The sequence below is a fragment of the Alosa pseudoharengus genome, unplaced genomic scaffold (genome assembly GCF_046254945.1).
Source record: "Alosa pseudoharengus isolate Yale_2024_CS ecotype anadromous, Long Island Sound unplaced genomic scaffold, YU_APseudo_1.1 YU_APseudo_1.1_scf_13, whole genome shotgun sequence".
NCBI classification, from domain to species: domain Eukaryota; kingdom Metazoa; phylum Chordata; class Actinopteri; order Clupeiformes; family Clupeidae; genus Alosa; species Alosa pseudoharengus.
In genome coordinates, this window is record NW_027468598.1 from 22714065 (window position 1) to 22735240 (window position 21176).

The 21176-nt window shown below is 41.4% G+C and overlaps 1 protein-coding gene across 1 annotated transcript; it reads right to left on the bottom strand.

Annotated features, from left to right (window-relative positions):
• Positions 1-261: 261 nt before the first annotated feature.
• On the bottom strand, positions 262-21156 carry LOC143121893 (sialate O-acetylesterase-like). Its single transcript, XM_076282556.1, has 10 exons — positions 17457-21156; positions 15714-15872; positions 15039-15202; positions 14588-14726; positions 10887-11070; positions 4756-4880; positions 4231-4364; positions 3184-3338; positions 2697-2880; positions 262-675 (listed from the first exon to the last, which is right to left on the bottom strand). The coding sequence occupies exons 1-10, from the start codon at positions 17545-17547 to the stop codon at positions 436-438; spliced, it is 1575 nt and encodes a 524-aa protein (XP_076138671.1). The 5' UTR covers positions 17548-21156; the 3' UTR covers positions 262-435.
• Between the last annotated feature and the right edge of the window lie 20 nt (positions 21157-21176).

Genomic DNA, 21176 nt, shown 5'->3' on the forward strand with positions numbered 1-21176 from the left:
GGTCAAATTATGTTAGCAAGGTAAATAAATATTGAGGGTGAATCACAACCCTCAGCACAACTCCCATGTAGCTCCTTGTTTTCATAATTGACCATTTTTGCAGACTATATACAAGTGCATCTCAAAAAATTAGGATATCATAGAAATGTCCATTGCCCTGCCCAGACTGAGAGATTAAAGGCTTAGGAAACTCAGGAAAGGCTCACTAACAGTCTGTATGTGACCTTAGAACAGTCAACTAACAGCACCCCCCCCCCCCCCCCCCCCCCCCCAAACAATTTGTAAAAGTAAAGTGACAGCTGCCTTTATCCAAAGTGGCATGGATTCACAGTGTGAGGTATTTGATTCAAACTCAGGCCGACTGATTGTCAGGCGTCAATGCTGCTGCTGCTCTCCTGCCCACTTTGTGAGTAAGGGCACAGTGACTCGGTCTTGCTAGGGCCACTGGTGCAGGACAAAAGGTGGTGCAGGCAGGATCCTGTCAGCGCTGTAGACGGGGCAGGCCTTAAAGTCACAGGGCCAGTCCTTCCAGGCGTACCGCAGGGAGGCCACATGCTCGGCCCGGCAGCCCCCTAGGCTCAAGGCCACCGTGGAAGGGCCCTTTGGCACCATGGGAGCGGACATCCAGAAAATATCCCCAGAACTGCACTGCACCTTTTCCATGGAACAACAGACCTAAGCCAGATAGACAGACAGACAGAGGAAAAGCATGTGTGAGCTTCCTTGAAAAGAGTACCATGTTCAGTGCTGATTCAGTGTTCTCTATGCATCTCCACATGGGCACTGATGACACACGAACACGAGTATGGTGGTTTATTTCATCAACTAGGCTTTAAGTCTGTGGTTTAGTGACATCTGTAGACACACAGTTAGAAGTACACCAGAGGAGTCATGTGGCTTTGCCTGTTTTGATTACTATGGCCCACATAAACCACAGAATGCATAATACCAAAGTTTGTCATTAACGGAGCATTTCACCACTGGGAAGATAAATGTGTATTTAAATTGAGTCAAGTAGAAATGTGGAGTCATCATTGAAGTCAGTGCCTTCTTGACCGAGAAACAGCCAATCGAAATTGATCGTAGTGCCTTAAGTTAAAAAAATGAGGAAATATCCAACCTTTAAGGACACCCATTTTCTTTGTGAATGAATAATGATAATCATAAATAAATAAAAGTTCTTTCTTAAAATATAGGGGTCATACGTATCGGCACCCCTATGTTAAATTCCAATATAGGCAGGCAGATTTGTATTCTTAAAGGCCAGTTATTTCATGGATCCAGGATACTATGCATCCTGATAAAGTTCCCTTGGCCTTTGGAATTAAAATAGCCCCACATCATCACATACCCTTCACCATACAGTACCTAGAGATTGGCATGGTTTTACTTCAGTTAGCCTATTAGCTGGTATGATTTGCTCAATGAGCATCAAACCAGCTAATAGGCTAACTGAAATAACAATCTAAACCATTTTTTTCCTCCTCAATATTCCCTAAAAGTGTTACAAGAACCGACTGGAAGGTTTGGGACAGAAGAATGCATTTGTGGTGGCCTAAACATTGTGGGGAAATACCACCCAAATTCTGAAAAAGTTGGGACGCTTTGTAGAATGTGAATAAAAATATAATGCTATGATTTACAAATCATGTTGTTGTGGTGTACAGTCACTAAATGTACACATAAATTAATTTATTGTATCCCCCCCCCATGAACGAAATTCTATGGAACTCAGCATGCATTCAGAGGCTGTCATAGTGATCTTACATGTCAAATTTTGTGCAGTTCTGCACACGTCAGCCAAAGATACCTGTGATTACAACGCCTCATTTTTACCTTTTCACTTTTAACTAGGTAGCGCTATACCGCACATGAGTTATGGAATGGGTTGAGATGGCCCTTTGAGACCAACAAAAATTGGTCCTCCCTAGAGGGGGGGCTGACAGATCAAAATGAAAATGATTAGTTCTGATCCCATCCTTGTGGGGCTACACCTTTTCCCCACCAAGTTTCGTGCAGCCCGGTCTTTCAGTGTCCTAGGAATCGTTCAAACTTCGCTTGCACGGCGGTCATAATTATTAGTTAAACTTTGTTAATGTTATTTAAGAATAAGTCAGTATTTGAAACAGTAAACATAAAATACTGTGTGTGTGTGTATTTATATGTATATATATATATATATATATATATATATATATATATATATATATATATATATATATATATATAAATACATACACACACACACACACACAGTATATTATGTTTACTGTTTCAATCTCTTCCTCTCATCATGATGTCTTTATTTACCACAATTGCAAATGATTTGAGGATGTCATCATCTACTGTACATAATATCATAATATCATAAAATATTCAGAGAACCAAGAGAAACCATTAAAACAAGGGACAGGGCTGAAAAAATATTGGATGGTGTGGTCTTTTGGACCTCAGAAAGTACCTCATTGTATGCGCTCAGGAAAATTTCTGATAACCATTGTCTATGAACACAGTTTGATGCTCCATTCACAAATATTAGTGTAAACTACCATTAAAGCAGTTAAAGCAGTGTACTGCAAAACGGTGGGAATTTGTTGCTTTTCAACCGCAGTAAGAAAAAATCCATACCGTTCCAGCCCTATATATATGCATAAGATGGACCAATTTGACATTTTCCAAGAGCGGAAAAGACTTACCTCAAATGTATCTTTGGCTGGGGTGGCAGAAACGTTCTGATTGTAAGTTAGTATTAGATAGGTGCCATCCAAAAAAACAGAACTTGGGAAGGGACCCTGGTGGGATACATTTTCGCCATAGGCAACCGCCCGCGCACCAAGGGACAATCTGTAGGCCACATCCTGTTTGAAACGTGGGTGGACACTTCAGGGGAACCATGTCAGAGAAAAAGAAAAAAATTTAATCTGTAAAGCAGTTCATGGTGTTTGAGTATTTACAACATACTAGCAAGCTCTATTCTTATTTCGACATCTCAGAGAGGAATTTCTAGTTTTTAAAAAGTGGGTCACATGGTAAACAGATAATTTGGGATCTACCTCTACAAAAAATAAAGAAAATCGCAGAATACACTATGAACCTTGGTACAACTAGAAGGCATGCCTATGTGCAAGTTATTGTAATGCTGTCCTATACAAGATGGATGTCTACTCCATACTGTATACTTACGTGCCCCAAGGTGAAGCAGTGTCGGGTAAATCAAGGGCCACGGCCATGAAGGTCCGCTTCATGCGCTCATTAGGAACGTAGCCAAAGTCGGCTGTCTGATGCCAGCGGACCTCTGGGAAGCCGTCCGGCACATTATCCTGCTTATCGGTGCACAGCTGGGTGTGGAACCGGGAGAAGGGTTACACTTCATGTTACATAGCCAATCTCAAGTGTGTAACAAAACTGCTGAGTATGGTATAACACAGTGGTTCTTAACTGGTCTGGCTTTGGGACCCACAATTTCCCATGTTCATGAAGTCACGACCCATATATATTTTATAGCGTTCAAGACAACAGATTTGGTGAGCTACATGCTAAGAAAGGCGAAGTGCCTGTAGGCCTATTTGTTTGGAACATGCTGTTTGGCATTAGATTTGTGAAGTCTCCAACTCCTGATGTCACCTTAAAGTACTTGACAGGTCTGTCTTTAACAGGTGTACTTTATTATGAGGCATTTTCACTCATGTTCCAGCAATTGTGAACATCGCACACTGTGGATTCTGCACCATTTCGTCTCAATTTAAGTCTATTTGAAATGGGCGATTTCTTCTCTTTTTTTAACCACAAGCTCCGCGACCCACCCAGAATGGTTCCGCGACCCACTTTTGGGTCCCGACCCACCAGTTAAGAACCACTGGTATAACATATTAATAAGAGTCACAGGAGTTTTAAGGACATGTGAGTACAGTGTTTCATGATACTGATATTTATGGGTTGACACCTGTACTACATTTTGTCATGATTGCAATGCAGCAAGGGTTGAGTGATGATAGATGTCGCTACATAAATAAAACATATTTAAGACATTTAACTAGTAACTTCTGTAAATTCCAGGTCTGACAAGCATACATAAATGGTGCTGTATGGTATACTATGGGAAGAAAGAGTTTTTCTGAAGGACATGTAATAAATATTGCCAGTGACTGTGTGGATATATGTCCGTATGTAAAATGCATGCATGGAATTATAAAATGTCTACAAGTGAAAAGCCTGATACCCAAGACCCACCTGCACAAATCCAAAGGGGAAGTCTGGGGCAGTCTGGCCCCCTGAGCCCTGGTTGAAGGCCATCCTCCAGTCGTCGATCATGCTGGGGAAGGTGCAGTTGTACTTATCAAGGTTGTAGTTATGGTTGTTCTCACCTAGGACAGAGAGCGGGAGGATGGGGGAAAAGAGTTTCATTATTTTGTTTCCACTGGATAGGCATTTTTCCCTATATGTGAGCTGAGCCTAGTCCTCTAGACTAAAAGCTTTAATCAGTGGAGATTTTCATTGCAGTTTTCATTTAGTCTAGGACTAGGCTTAACCTGTGTGTGGTAAAAGGGACCCTTTGAGATTAATCAAGGCCTTGACTGCACTCTGAGTGAGTTCCTTCAAGTAAATGATCTCTTTACTAATCACATACTGCACATCGCACCTGGCATGACTATAATACGAGCAGATCTACATATAACAGTGCACAATGGTAAAGCCTCCCATAGGACCGTGCTGGACTCCTGTCCTCATGCAGGTGCTGACCCGTGATGCCCTCACCTTGATACCAGATGGCACCTGTGATGGTCATGTTGAGCAGAGGGTGGATCATAGCATTCCACAGCACAGAGTTTTCCTTTGGGCCAGCCAACAATAATGGTTCATCCTCTATGAAGTCGTTGTAACTACCAACAAAATGAGAGGTCAGAATTAAATGTTTTAAAATGTCAGTCAGTATGAATTGACATGAACCCTATATGAATCATTGATTCCAGTTGCTGCTACTGGAAGCAACTGGAATCCATGCATTTCCACAAAATTATTTTTGGAATCTGATCCCTTATCATACCTGTTCATTCATACTCGTCGCTCGACTTATCGTGACTAAATTCAAGATGGCGGCGAACGGTAAACTTCCTGAAGGTACTGTCTGTATAAATCGTCTTGTAAATAAACTACCAGTGCTTTCTCAATGTCTTGTTTTAAATGTCAGGGCCATCGGAAGTCTACCAATGAAGTGTGGAGCTACTTTGAGCCTCGTAAATGGTGTAAAACAGTGATTTATTTGCATGGCTAGGCCGATGCCCGAGGCACCCCCATTGAAAATCTGTTAGTAGCATCGGCTAACTAGCGCCAGATTTCGGAGTGCAGGGGACAAGCCGAGATGAGACATACGTTCACACTTGGTATCATGTTTCATCACACTTTAGGTCAATATCACACCGGAATTCTCCTTTAAGTTAGAAGGGGGTTCGGGGGTGTCACCACCGGGAAAATTTATTAAATATTGTTATGTAAATGCGCACTTTCAGTCAGAGATTAGGGCTTGCACTACGCCTAAAACACACGTGCATACCGCCGGGATTCTATTTATAAATAACGGCCGGCCCCCAAATAAGCCGGGTGTAACGGAGGCGAACTGAGCTAGCATGCTAGTTGTAGAATAGTTGTAGCTAGTTTTAAATCCTCACACCCCTAACCTTAAGAACGCTTCTAACCGCGGAGTTGGAAGCCTGGGCTTTTAGCTCAGTGGTTAGAGCGTTCAACTCCCATGCCGGTGTGTGTTGAGGTGGCGGGTTCGAGGGCTGTGAGCAGCGGACAAATTACGACCTCTGTTACAGTAGTGCCGTGACCCGGATCATGGGAGTGAGGATTTAGGGAGGTGAGTGTAACGGAGGCGAACTGAGCTAGCATGCTAGTTGCGCGTGTAAATCCTCACACCCCTAACCTTAAGAACGCTTCTAACCGCGGAGTTGGAAGCCTGAGCTTTTAGCGCGTTAGAGAGCGTTCCACTCCAATGCGAGTGTGTGTTGAGGTGGCGGGTTCGAGGGCTGTGAGCAGCGGACAAATTACGACCTCTGTTACAGTAGTGCCGTGACCCGGATCATGGGAGTGAGGATTTAGGGAGGTGAGTGTAACGGAGGCGAACTGAGCTAGCATGCTAGTTGCGCGTGTAAATCCTCACACCCCTAACCTTAAGAACGCTTCTAACCGCGGAGTTGGAAGCCTGAGCTTTTAGCGCGTTAGAGAGCGTTCCACTCCAATGCCAGTGTGTGTTGAAGTGGCGGGTTCGAGGGCCGTGAGCAGCGGACGAATTACGACCTCTGTTACACGGGGTAATAATTTCCTACATTGTTTCAATTTAACTCAATGAAACAAAAGAGCTCTTCTTAACATCTTATATTGTTGGTTGGTTTATTTCTGTTGCCAATGAAAAGTCATTGTCCTACACTGGGTCTCCAACATGTCGCTCTCAAGCTACCAGTCCCTTGCCGCCCCCTACTGAGCTTGACAGAGGCTGAAGCAGTAGGGGAGACCGGGGACAGTTGCAACACTTTTTGCATTTGGCTCTGTTACCCAGAGGCGGTTTGGATTAGACAAACCATTTTTTATACAATACACTTACATATGTCTGTTAATAGTCTAAACCATTTAAAGATAATTACAGAATCTACATTTTTCACAATTTGCATTTGAATGTAAGGAGTCAGATGTTGCAACTGACCCCGGGCCCGGGGACAGTTGCAACATTGTTTGGGGATGGTTGCAACATGTTAAAAATACAATATATTACAATATATGTCAGTGCAGCAAAATTATTATTTTTGTATGTAAATACAAGTTATGTAAGTTATAATAATATTACAGTGTTATTTATTCACTAGCTTTGATTAGATGCCAATTATAGATTTGTCTAGATGAGTAGGCCTTATGTGCAGATGTCAAATATTGAAATTGATATAAAATACAGTAGGACTTTAGTGACATAGGAAGAATGGAACAATTTGGGAGGAAATTCACTTTTATTTAGACTATTCTCATGTAAAACATGTTTTTAAAAATATATATTTTATATTATCATATTTATGCATTGTACGGGACTGTACGGGGACCTTTCCTGTCAGCTATGATAAAACCTCATGTGCTAGCTAAACAAGGGGACCTTGACACATGCTAACCATAGTAGCTTAAAGTTAACATATCACTCATTTAAATGATATAAGTTTGAGCTGAATCACAAAAACAGTGACAGCAGTTTAACAGAAACAAAGCTCAAGAAAATAAATACTTTAATACCTAAAAAACAGCTTTTTTACTATAAATCCGGGAGCAGTTCAGGAATCTCCTTGCTTTTTCTCTGCTAGGGGGGGCATCCAACTGAGCATATGCAGTGTGAGTGTCATCACTCTACCTTGTTTCTGATTGGAGAAAATTGACATGTTGCAACCATCCCCTGTTGCAACTGTCCCCGGTCTCCCCTACTAGCCTACATTTACAGAATTGTTGCCGCGAGGCATTCCAGCCTACGAATTTAATAAAAAAGTAAATCATGCATAATTTAAAAAAAAAAACTCAATTTAGGCTACCGTAGGCCTAAGCAATAAGGTTTCCATTACAGCACAGCACACGTTCAGTGAATGAATGAAAGCGGATGCCTTGTCTCGCAATAAACAGTGAGTGGAAATCCCGACACTCTTTCAACTACATGAAACTTAACAGTGAACCATCAAATAGCCACTCAGATTTCAGTGCCCATCAGTCCCAACATTTAGCAATATAATCAAACAGTCCAAACGTAAATTAAATCCCAAACCAAACCGAACATCTTCTGCTTTTGATAGCCTACCGGTATGACACTCCAAACGAACAATAAGACACAAGGCAATAAAACGCACGTAAGAAATAAAGGCGTGCCTCAAATACAAGCCTGCCCCAAATAAAGGCCTCTGTTTTGCTCAGCTTAAGTAAATAAAAACCCTGGCCATAATTTGAGGATTTAGGCCTACGATAGTCTGTCTCCTAAACATTCCTCACCCATTTTCCAGACATGCATGAAAATATTTGAAAACAAAACTCAGCCATAGGTTACAAATTTAGTAGTGAGTCTGAGGCACTCTAAAGGATATTTGGCTTTACCAGCCTTTACCAGCCATAGGTTATTTTGAGAATGATGACTTTCTCTTCAGCATCGTCCTAACCGTTAAAACGAGGCAGATATAATGAGGCATTGCAACAATGTTTACAGAGATAGGCCACACTGTAATGTGGGCTGCAAAGATTATGCAGACTGTTACAATTGACTGACACACGCGTGTACACACACACATTATCGAAATCATACGCCGGACGCTTTAGGATATAGTCTTTCTACATGGGTTTAGTTAATGATCGGGCTATAATAAGACCACACTTTAATAGTGTAAACCGGGACATTTTAGCGTTCCGACAGGCTTTTGTCGGGACTCGGGGACCGGGTCTGGTCACCCTATTCTGTGTGGTAGTTGAATAACGTGCCTTTCCAGATTAAATGTCCACTCCATACTGGTTAAGAAAGCCATGTGAACAGTCTCTAAAATAAGGGTAGTTTCCTTAGTATAGCGTCGTTGAAAGTTTGCTTAAATGTGCATCTTTTTTCTCTCTCCTGCTCTCTGCTGCTGGCTTGTGCCTCCACATCGCCAAAAACGCTTGATTGCATTCTCCACATTTCTAGCTAAATTTTCATGTACCACATCAGCATTTTTATTCAGTGAATCTTTTGTAAATTGCTTTAAATGTCGGGCCCTCGTTGGCTGCCTCGCCCAGCTCGCCGCCATTCCCTCTTTCATCTTCATTAACCTTCCCGGTAGAATTCTCAATCTTTTTGTCCTCTATGTGTCCAGTTACATAGACTGTCTGTTCTTGGTCTTGGATTTTGTGAAATAAATTTCTAAATAATGAATGCGACTTATGTTTTTTTCCTCTTCATGACGCATTTTTTGAGTGATGCGACTTATTACTTCTAGCCATCAGTTACTGTAGCTCAAGTCATGTTTGCTTGTCAAGTGCTCACCAGAAATGAACATTGCATGACACTCCTCTGCGATCCAAGACAGGTTCTCTTCATGTTGTTTGGTTTTTCAATATTTATTGTAACTAATCAAAGAGCAAACATCCTGACTTACATTCTCATATGCACATCTAATTTACAAATAATAGTCTACATACACAGATATAAGTTACTCTCCTTGTTAAAGTGAAAGGTACCTAATTAGACTTCAACGTGTTACCAGAGCCCATTTACGGAGAGCCGGGTCACTCCCTATTAACTCCATTGCAACTGCAATCTGTTGCAGTTCCGCTAGGGGCGATCACGAATAAGTGCAAAAACAATGGGGGTCTATGGAGCTAGACGGCTAAATTTGTCTCTTTCACCTGGTTGTCCTTGAAAAATCGAAGATTTGATTGTGGTTTCTGCAAGCTCAATATGGATTATAGGTCAAAAGTTGAATGAACGGGTACTTACGTCCTTTCGATTTCTTACAGGTTGGGTCGTTGTTGCCCACAACACACATGGCTTTCTGCTAATAAATGACATCATTGACACATTTGAAAGGCTTTTTAGAACAAATAAGTGACTCAAAAATATAATACTCAGCAGTGTGTATTTTCTCTGCCCCCTCTTTCGAATGCAACATTCAAATTTCTGGGCAAAAAATTATATCCCGAGAAAAGAGGATTTTGAAGGGTACAGCTTCATAGACCAGTGGTTCTTAAACTGGGGGTTAGGACCCCCAGGGGGGTTGCCAACAATATTAGAGGAGTCGTGAAATTATTTGCAGTCTGAATTAAAGACATTTTCCTAAAGGTTTTTAGTTAAAGGCTGCCATTGACATAATGCCTTTGGTGTTGACATGTTAAATGCGCTATACAAATAAAACTGACTTGACTTGACATAGCCTACCTATGAGAGAAGACATTTTCTGCCTCTGCTTCCATCTGCAACATTTCAAAACCAAATTCCGCCGGTTAGAGAGAAGGGGGGTCGCGAGACAAAAAGAGAAAAAGCCCATGTTTTTGGGGGGATCGCCAAACAAAAAGTTTAAGAACCACTGCCATAGACCTCCATTCATTCTGCACTTATTAGTGAGTGCCCTCACGTGGAACCAGAAAAGGAACTGCAACCAGTTCAGAAACCAGAAGTTTCCCGAGAGTGGCGGTTCTCCCCTTATTAGACATTCTAATGTCTACACACCACTATGCAATCATGACATGAAAAATGGTATTAAAAAAGTTTAAGAATATGTATCATTTAAATGAAAAATATTTTAGGCTACTTATTGTATTCATATTCATTCATATTGTATTCATATTCATTATGAGCTCCAATGAATATGAATACAATATTATAATATTGGAATGAGTTGACGGTCACTCAGCAACTGTAGAATGACATCAGAAAAATGTACAGTGGTCTCTTCATTTTCTCCAGAGCTGTATCTCACCACCAGTGATGTGAATGATTAAGCATGGACAATATTTAATATTACTGGTGGATAAGGTGGTAAGGGGGCACCCAAATTAAATTCCGTTTAGGTTCCGCTCAGGGCTTGGGCTGGCTCTAGACTTAATGGCCTGTGTGATTGGGATGTGGATTGCTTAATTTTGACTAGATTATAATGAGAATACTATATGATACGATTGTAGTGTTACAATGTTTGCAGATTAGCCTAGTGATATCTAATACTTTTATTACTACCCGTATTTATCATGTATACAGGGATATTATAACCAGGTTTCTCTATGTTAATGTGAACACCATATCCTGGATATGATCAAAATCAGGATAAGCCTCATAACCGGGATGCCTAAGTCCATGTAAACGCAGTCAATGACACTGATGCTGAGCTTTTGCATCATTCAGGGATTGTTACCTCTCTGTTGCCTGGGGAATTCCACACTTCTGGAGGGATCTGGTAGAGGACCACGCCTCCACGGGTGTCCCTCCCCAGCACGACTCCACCAGGCCGATAGGGTACTGCAAGGTCTGATACAGGTAGCATCCAAACAGCCAGCAGACCGCAGAGTATTGAGTGAAATCTCCACCACCCAGTAAAGCTAAGGGTCACACACACACATACACACACACACCTCAATTTCTGGAGAAAAGTTACTACAGCCATTTCTCGAGTATTGCCGCATTGTGTATAAACCGCAGGACAGTGTTTTATGTAAAAAAAATAAGTAAAAAAAACAGTGTATTGACAGCCTCGGTATATTAACCACACCCATGGATTAGTTTTCCTCAGTTGTTTGGCAAATTTCTCAGATCAGAATGGTAATTCTTAAAACTGTTTATTCAAACTCCATATCATCTTGTGCACATCATTTGAAGTAGTTTCTCAACAAAATGAAAATTTGGACTATTTCATGGAAAATATATGTTAATTTTGAATTTGACGCCAGCAACATGTTTCAAAAAAAGTTGGGATGGGAGCTTGTTTACCACTGAGCTCCTTCATTTAACAACATTCTGTAAATGTTTAGGAACTGAAGAGACCATTTGCTAGAGTTTTGAGAATGAAATGCTGTCCCATTAGTCCCCGATATAGGATTTCAGTTGCTCAACAGTATGGGGTATTCTTAGTCATGTTTTTCATTCCATTATGCACCTAATTTGACAAATCTGGACTGCAGACAGGCCATCTTTGCACCTGGACTCTTCCTCTATGGAGAAATACTATTTAAATATGTGCAGAATTTATTTTGCCATTGTTTTTCTGAAATATTCAATCTCTTCCCTGGAAAATGACAGCAACTTTTTTTTGCTGTTTTGGGGTTGTACAAATGTCTGCTATTTATTATTTTATTTCAATGGCTGATGTCATGTTGGTCAAAATGTACTACACTGGTTCCCTGCTGAATAGTCCTACCCCATAAAACAAATTGGCCTTATTTCATTGCTTATGTCACTACATGCAAATGTGTTGAACTAGTGGTCATTACTAGTTGTCATAGTCTGTCTAGCATATATACTATATTGCCAAAAGTATTGGGTCACCTGCCTTGACTCGCATAAGAACTGAATTCTTAAAGGTTGTGTCAGCGATTTTAGGCCCAAAAAAGGCCCAAACATAAATGATCACATTCATCTAATCTTTCCTAACGATCCGCTAGCTGCCTGCCCCATAAGCCTGCCTCTCTGTAGGCAGCCTAGGCTCCGAGATCTGTACACAAAACAATTGCTACCGACAAGGGTTGGCAACCCCTCAAAGGCAAAATAAAGTGTTTCAACAAATAACCGACGAGATGCGCTTTTAGGAGAGTTTTAATTGCACGGAAGGGAGGGGGAGGGAGTAGTGTTTGAACATCCACAGAAGTGACATATCCCGGCTACTTTCCCGGATGCTTTCCACAAGGTTTAGGAGTGTGTTTATGGGAATTTTTGACCATTCTTCAATAAGCGCATTTGTGAGGTCGCACACTGATGTTGGACCAGAAGGCCTGGCTCTCAGTCTCCGCTCTAATTCATCCAAAAGGTGTTCTATTGGGTTGAGGTCAGGAATCTGAGCAGGCCAGTCAAGTTCATCCACACTAAACTCTGCCATCCATGATATACCCTGCTTCATATTATGACATTCATATTGGAACAGGAAGGGGCCATCCCCAAACTGTTCCCACAAAGTTGGAAGCTTGGAACTGTCCAAAATCTCTTGGTATGCTGAAGCATTCAGAGTTCTTTTTACTGGAACTAAGGGGCCAAGCCCAGCTCCTGAAAAACAACCCCACACCATAATCCCCCTCCACCAAATTTTACACTTGGCACAATGCAGTCAGACAAGTACGACAGAGTTTGGTGTGGAGTTTGGTGTGGATGTTGCCATTTGCAACTAATCTGAAAGTGGATAAGCTAAACATTTTGAGCTGCTTAGTCATAGGCGTTTAATTTGTTTTTTTTCTTTGAAGTATATCAGGCATTTGTTCTTCTTGATTATTAACACGCAAACAAGCTTGACTAAATAGCTTACTAAGCTTTCACTTCCAGACTGATTGCGCACCTATCGCTGAGACTTGTATCTTTAATTGGGATACTGTAATCATTGCAGCCTACAGTCATGAGCAGAGCAGAAAGCCCATCTAAAAGAATGCAAAAACTATGTCTGTCAACCCTCCCATTTTTTCTGGGTTTCTCACATATTTTAACTTTCTTTCCTGGCATCTTCCCGTATTGATATTTTCCCATAAAATATCCCGTATCTTAATAATCTAATATATTCTGAATTCCCTACCACCTGACCTGCTCTCCCCTTGCCCTTCCAGTAAAACAGATGTGCAGTGGTCTGCATTGCAGTATTTCTAGGATGGTCAATTGGTTTCAATTGGCTTTTTTTGAGGGGGGGGGGGGGGGCAATCATAATGTAGTCAGGAGGCGTTTGTCCAAAAAAGCCTCCGACACCCATGTATGCAACCCCATATCATCAGTGACTGTGGAAACCTTCTTGTTTTCTTCAGGCAGTTATGTGTATTTTTCATTGGAATGGCACCAAACAAAAGTTCCAGCATCATCTCCTTGCCCTATGCAGATTTGCAGTTTCCAGTCACTGATGATATGGGGTTGCATGTCAGCAAAAAGACCAGGGAAGATGGCAGTCATACCTCTACAGTAAATGCACAAGTGTAATTTAAAATGTTGAGACTCTTTTGTCATTCCATCACGGCTCCCACACACAGTTGCGTTCCGTCAACGCATGCCAGTGGGTGTTCTCGACGGTAGCTATGCAAATGACTTGAAGTATAACCGAAATTTGATTGGCTGGTACCATCTGTTGTTGTTCGTCGGTGCAGCAAAAGTTGAACAAGCGACGGAATCGACGCGACGCAACAGACCCACAATTCAGTTCGGCAACGGATGACGTAAGCCCGTGTAAAGTGGACGGGATGCGTCTCCAGCACTGCACCGCACGCAACTGTGTGTGGGAGCAGTCAGTCGAAAGTCGAAAATCTATTTTGGTGATAAAGTCATTTTACAGGATGATCTTGCCATTAAGCAAACTTTTCTTCAGGAAAGACATATCAAGACGATGACATGGCCAGCAAACAGTCTGGATCCCATTTAAAATGTATGGTGCAAACTGAAGAAACGGCACCATCCTGTAAAGCTGATCTGTCCTCTGCTGTTTGACAAAGTTGAAACATGATTGATGAAGAATACTGTTCTAGATTAGTGAAGTCTATGCCTCAGAGAATTCAAGCGGGAAGTACTGAAGTACTAATTATGTAACTATTTTGTGTATTTTGTGAGGAGCATCTGTGATTTATTTTTCTACAAAATAAAACAGCTGAATGAACATCCTTTTTGGGGTCATCTATGGGGATGTGGTTACTGTCAACAATGTGTTGTCATAAGATACACAAAGAGATCAGCCAGTAGACCAGACCAAAAACTAGCCCATCTACAGCTAAACCTCAACATAGCAACAGACTATTGGTACCATATCATGCATTCAATTCTTAAATGAGCCTTAAACTGATCTCTTGATGTGGGGAAGATAGGAAATTATCTCTCCTGAGAGGCACAACATCCCACAAACACTGGAGACTGGAGAGCCCCCAGTATCCTGTGTGTGTCACTTACATGCCGTGGGCACAGACCAAGGCACAGAGACTCCAGAGAGATCTGTAAGTTCAACCGAACTCGTCTCCAGGGCAGCCTGGAAGATGCGCACATCTGGGAACTTCGAGGCCATGGCCAGCTCTGCTGAGCTGTTATATACCTAATTTAACAACCAAGACACATGTTGACAGATTGTTAGTAACATTCAACTGACAGATTTCTGCAAATTTATTTCACCTAAGCCTTCCATTTTGTACAATGCACCACCCACTCCCCAAACTTCTCATACACATAGATAGATACACACACACACACACACACACACACACACACACACACACACACACACACACACACACACACACACACACACACACACACACACACACACACACACACACACACACACACACACACACACACACACACACACACACACACACACACACACACGAGACGAAAGGGTCCTGACCTGATAGACGGTGAAGGCCATGTTGCTCTGTCCTCCACAAAGCCACACATCCCCAAACATCACGTCTGTGAGCATGACCTCGCCATCACTCCCACCCCTCTCCACAGCGCTCAGGTTGTAAGGACCTCCCGGCTTCACAGGATCAAGGGTCACCCGCCAAATACCTATAAGGGTGATCAGAGGAAGAAAGTGGGAAAGTTGATTGAGACTATATTCTGTGTGTTACTTCATCTTGGGTACATACTAACTATACTAAGGTTTCTTAGCGGAGAGGGGGGCGTTCGGGCGTTCGGTCATTTATTGTCCAAAATTAACTAGCAGCAACTTATCGGGCATCTATTACGGCAGAAATGCGCTAGCGTAAGGCTTCACGACACCAATCTTGCTCCAGCGGAGAGATCACAACACAGGATTGGCACGATGTCTTCACAACACACCACATTATTGGCTCAATGTATTCACATGTCGACATTTTGCCGCGGAAGGGGTGTGATATGTGTAGACAACTGCCATATTGGCGTTACAAACTAACCCCATGCATTTATATGGAGGATTTTTTGAGTGCTGCGTCTCCTCATTAGAAAGTCTGGTTTAACCTACTGTTTAATCTCAACTCTTCAATTTGCTGGCCCTGCACTTGGTGGATGGGGGGGGCAGAGCGAGAAGGTTACTCACGGTCTCTCACGGCACTCCTGAATGTCTTTCTGTTGGACAGCCCTGTCAAGTTGACTACAACAGTCGTGTTGTTTGTCCCATAGCCCCATATCACGGCTCTCTCTGGAGCCTTCTGTAGAACCATGTGGTCACCATAATACGATGCAAAACGAAGTTCTCCTGGAGGAAAAAACAGATCGCGTTGGTGATGAGATGATGTCAGCATAGATCATTTCTATGAGGTGTCCAAAACAACATACTCAAGAAATCCTAGTTGAGTAAATGTTTCATTTTCAGACATCCCAACCTGCAAAAAGTCAAGTCAAGTCACCCCCCCCCCCCCAAAAAAAAATGTCTAGTCAGTACACCAAATAAGGAAGGCCTATAGATTGAAATTGTATGTAGATTTTGGTAGTTTGGTCTTTTCATGTAGCCTTGGCAACTAGCCTATAGGCCTGAATAATATGCATATGAAATTACACTTGTTCAACTCACCTCAACATGTCTTTTGCAATCATTTAACCTGCCATGGGCAATAAGTCACTGTTACAAACAGTGCAGCATGCAACTACAGTAGGCCTATCATTGTTTTTTACTCTTATGAGACAAGGCCTACACGTGCGTGTAGTTTGATGTGAAATGGGTCTTAAAGGAACCGTATGTAAGAAATGTATTTCAATTAATCATAAAATGGCCCTCACTAGACATTAAGAAATCATGTTCATTTCAAATACTTATATCACTAACAACAGTAGTCCGGCCAGGATATTGTCATTTAAAAAGTTAAGTTGCAGCCCTCAACTGATGTTGATGTTGTCATGTTGTGTTTTGGTCTGATCCGCCACCCTCCACCTATCTACTAATCTATGTATGCTAAAGTCAGTAGTGTTTCGGCATCCAGGTTGCCAGCTCTGCCAGTCAGGGGGGAAGGGGGGATACAGCGCTCTACAGTAATTTGAAAGTGATTGCAGTATCAGTTTTGGCCACAATCTTACATAAGGTTCCTTTAAATGTTCATTTTTTGGGGCACTCTGACTCCTGTTCCTAGATAAACTGAACTGATTAATTCAGGGATACAAGACATAAAAGCCCGACTACATTGAAAACTGATTGGTTGATTTAGCAAAACATGCCAATCAGGATGTGTCTTGCTTCAGGCACATGCACCACCCCTCCCTCTCTCTCTCTCTCTCCGTAGTGTGCGCGCTAAACTCAGATGCATACTTTATTTGAAGTCTCGGTCTTGCGTGCGCGCTTTTGCTTGCTCACTCTAGATTCCGGAGATTTTATCTAATTTGCGGGCATTAGGAGCGCTATCAATATGTGGGAGACTCCCGGGAGACTTATTTTCCCGGGATGTCTGCATTTTCATTTTGATAGGAGTAAAGGAAAAAAATAGCCCCATTAGGGTGCATTGTTGCCTGGCCTATTGGCACACATCTCGGATTGGTGAGAATTTAACATATTTCCTCAACTAAGATTTCTTAGGAGTATGTTGTTCTGGACACCTCATAGAAATGATCTATGCTGAAAAAAAATATTTTACAATTAGGCCTGTCTTAAAACGCTACTTTGCCTGGACTACTAGGCCTCTGAGCAAATGTATGTCTTTTATTTTGGGTTAGTTTTGTGGAGTAATCAGACTTTGCTATGCTCCAATCTATCCTTCAACTTCATGCACTCACTCACCATAGACCTGTTGGGTTTTGCTGCTAAAAATACAATGCGATCTATCTAACGTTCACCTTCAAGTAGCCTACTCACCAGATACAGCTGTTAAAAGGCTGATGAAACACACACATCCAGTCCACAATGTCCGCATCGTCGGCTCAGTTGAGCTCAGTTCAGCTCTCATTTGCTGAAACGTAATAGCCAAAGAATTTCTAGATAGATATTTGCTGCATACAGTAGCGGTGCCTAGCCGCCTAGCCTAGATCAGTCACACACACAGAGACGCATCGCCGGTCAAAACAAGGAAGTAAAACATGCGCAGTAGCAGCGTCACATGAGAAGTCTGGGGTTCGTGTGACTTCCTAATGTGTAGCAAAGAAAACAATGTTTAGATGATCTTCTAATTTACAAAAATACCCTAGACCTAGGAGTAGGCCTAGTGTAGAATATTTTATATATAAAAACAAATCAAATGAGTTGGACATGTTCTAGGCCTGCTTAGGTCCATTAGAAAGAAAATCAAGACAAAGCCACTCTTGCCGGAAAACAATATAGGCCTAGTCCAGTGGTTTTCAAAGTGGGGGCCTTGAGGAAACGTCAAGGGGGCCACAGCAAGTTAGAAGGAAACATAAAAGCAAAAAATGAATAAATAAATAAAACGTACAAATATAGGCTACATCATTATGAGTAGGCTAGGCTATAGTTGTCAGATGTGTAAAAGTCCGGCTTCAGAAAGTAATAGCCCCACCATACCTGTGTAATTTAACACATGCGATTTCACTAATTATCTCATCTACCTGGCTGAGGAGTTGTAGATACAGCTGATGAATAGTTGTGAATAGTTGGAACAAATGAGTGAATAGTGAATAGTTGGAACAAATATGTGGCAGGACATTTACTTACTGCAGCCAGACGTTTACAACTTTGATAGTTATAAAATACCATTATAATATTTTTTGTCGCATATGAACATTATTATATTTTGCATGATATTCTTTGCGTTCCTAAAGATCTTCAGGATCTGCACTCCTAAAGACATTTCCGGAAACACAGAAGACAACATTGAGCTATGGTAACTTGAGGACAAAAAAATAAAAGAGTTTTACACAAAAGTAAATAAAGTACATAAAGACTTTTTGTAGAACATTATGCCAAAGTCCGATTCATCAAGATGCCATCAAATGCAAACAATTGGAGAGGGATTTAAAAAACAAACTAAGGGAAGCCAAACAGGTACATAGAAATCAGCTGGGGGAGACATTCAAAGAAAGTAACCCCAAAAGAATCTGGGACAATATGAAACAAATGACTGGAATGTCCTCCTCAAATAAAACCATGGTGACTGGCAATGAATGAATTTTTGCAAATGAGCTAAAGAGAAGCTGCTTTTATCCATTATGCCCCCAAACTATGGAACACCCTGCCTCTGTACATCAAGCAGGCGAGTTCAGTAAATATTTTTAAAAAAGATCTGAAAACATACCTGTACAGGAAAGCTTTTAGTTAACTCATCTTATCCTGTAGACTACTTTTTCAGATTATTCTACATCTGCTGCTATTGGAGGGCGCAGCCAGCCAGAAGCAGATGGGCTCCCCCTATTAAGTCAGGTTCTGCTCAAGGTTTCTTCCTGGAATATGGGAGTTTTTCCTTGCCACAGTTGGCCTTTAAAAATACAAATCTGCCTGCCTCTATGGGAATTTAACATAGGTATATATACTTAGCCCCTGCATTTTAAGGACATTTATTTATGATACATTATAGATAGATAGATAGATAGATCAACGAGACAATAATGGTGAACTGGAGGGAAAACTAACAAGACAGGAAGCACAGACCAAATAAGGAGATGAGGCGGAGACAAAGACAGGGGACAGGCAGGTAAACACAAAGCACATGGGGAACTAGGCAAACACAGCACAAACAGGACACTACGCAGAATGGCCACCAGAGTGGCACAAAGTCACTCCATACCGGCAGGATCCTGACAAAAATACTAAATACTAAATATACTATATAAACTAAATCAAATATCAACATAGTGTGGATGATCAAGCATGACAGGGCAGGGACTGAGCCTGCCTGTAGCCCTCAGTGTGCAGCTGAGGATGATCGCTTCCTTGTTGTCCCCGTCAAGGGTGCCATGGTCGTGGACCCCTCAACAGACACAAGCAAGATGCAATATACAGTTGAAAGGGTGGGGATAGTGCAATATCAGTATAGACTGAGGTTTCAGATTAAAAATAAATATAGTGCAAGGCAGTTCAGTGCAATGATCATGTATTAATAATAATATTGTATATGGAAGAATATTAGACTCAAATTTTTTTGTACGTGTGTATCACATTTTGAAACTGTAGAAATTATTTGTAACTGTAAAAATGATCCGTACAAGTAGAATTACAGATATGCCCTACACTTACAGTACAAATCTATTCTACTGGTACGGATCGGTTTTACAGCTACAAATCACCCTACAGTTAAAAATATTTTACCATTACAAAAATATTCTACAATTACAAATCAATATTCTACGCACAAAAAGTTGTCCTACAGTTACAAATCTTTTCTGCAAGTGCACAGACTTTTGCACCACCTTAGGGATGAGAAGCGTGTCATATGTATTGTGTGTGTGTGTATCAGTGTGTGTATTAGTATGTATTTGTAATTGTAAAAATGATTAACAAAAACATAACACGAACGATTTTAAGTATTATTCATATGTCCTTCACTTACAAATATATTCCACAGGTACTAAACCTTCCACAGTTGCTGTCTTTCAATTACGAAGCTATTCTGTCATTACGAATCTCTGCCGCTCGCACAAGTATTCTCTGCAAGTATACGAGTACTTTTGAGACGATTCTGGCACTTCCTGTTGAATAGCCAATGGCAATGCTCAGGTTTGGCTAGCCAATCGGGAATCTAAGTTCACTAACCAATCACAGAGCCAGGAGTGTACCAACGTGGGAGAGGGAGTTAAGTCATTTAGAGACGAGTGACCGTCGCAGGAAGTGCATCATAACAAAGGGACACCAGACCCTCTTGTAACAGCTGTACTCCACCCACCCCCTCCATCCATATTTTCAGCTATTGCCATCTGGCAGAAGATTGATGGTCCCAATGGCTAGGTACAAGAAGTCATTTGTTCCCTCTGCTGTGTCCATCCTGAACCAAGGCAAACTAAAATAACCCCCCTCCCAACTTACTCATGTACCACCCAACTAGGGTAATGACGAGAACGATCAGTACTGAGAATTGCACTAGTATTTATTCATTCATGCTTTTCTTAATTCTTAAAGACACTTAATTTATACTTTATGTAACTATACAACTTAACTTATATTGTCTGTTTGCTGTGTTTTTGTGTTTTATGTCACCAGAGTGCCAAAGAAGAATTTCCAGTGAATCTATCTATCTATCTATCTATCTATGAGGTCCACTCTGCTACATGCTGGTCAGTGTAGTCAGCAAGTCCACCGCTATAACACATAATTAGATTATCTTCACTTCAGTTGGATCAGATTCATATTCACCTTGGGGAGCTGTGACCTTTACACCTGAAAGTCCCGCCCCCACCACCACCAAAATAAGAGTGAAAAGAAAGCAACTCTTTGATTCAACAATGTGGGCAAATAGCCTTAGAGTAACCACATCCAAGCTGCACACACTCACATGCAATCAAACACACAACTCCTCATCAATATTGTATATTGTATATAATAAAATAACAATTTTGAATTTCCCCTGGGGATCAATAAAGTATCTATCTATCTAATATCAGCCTCATCTATCGGGTCCTGGCTCTGAGTTTA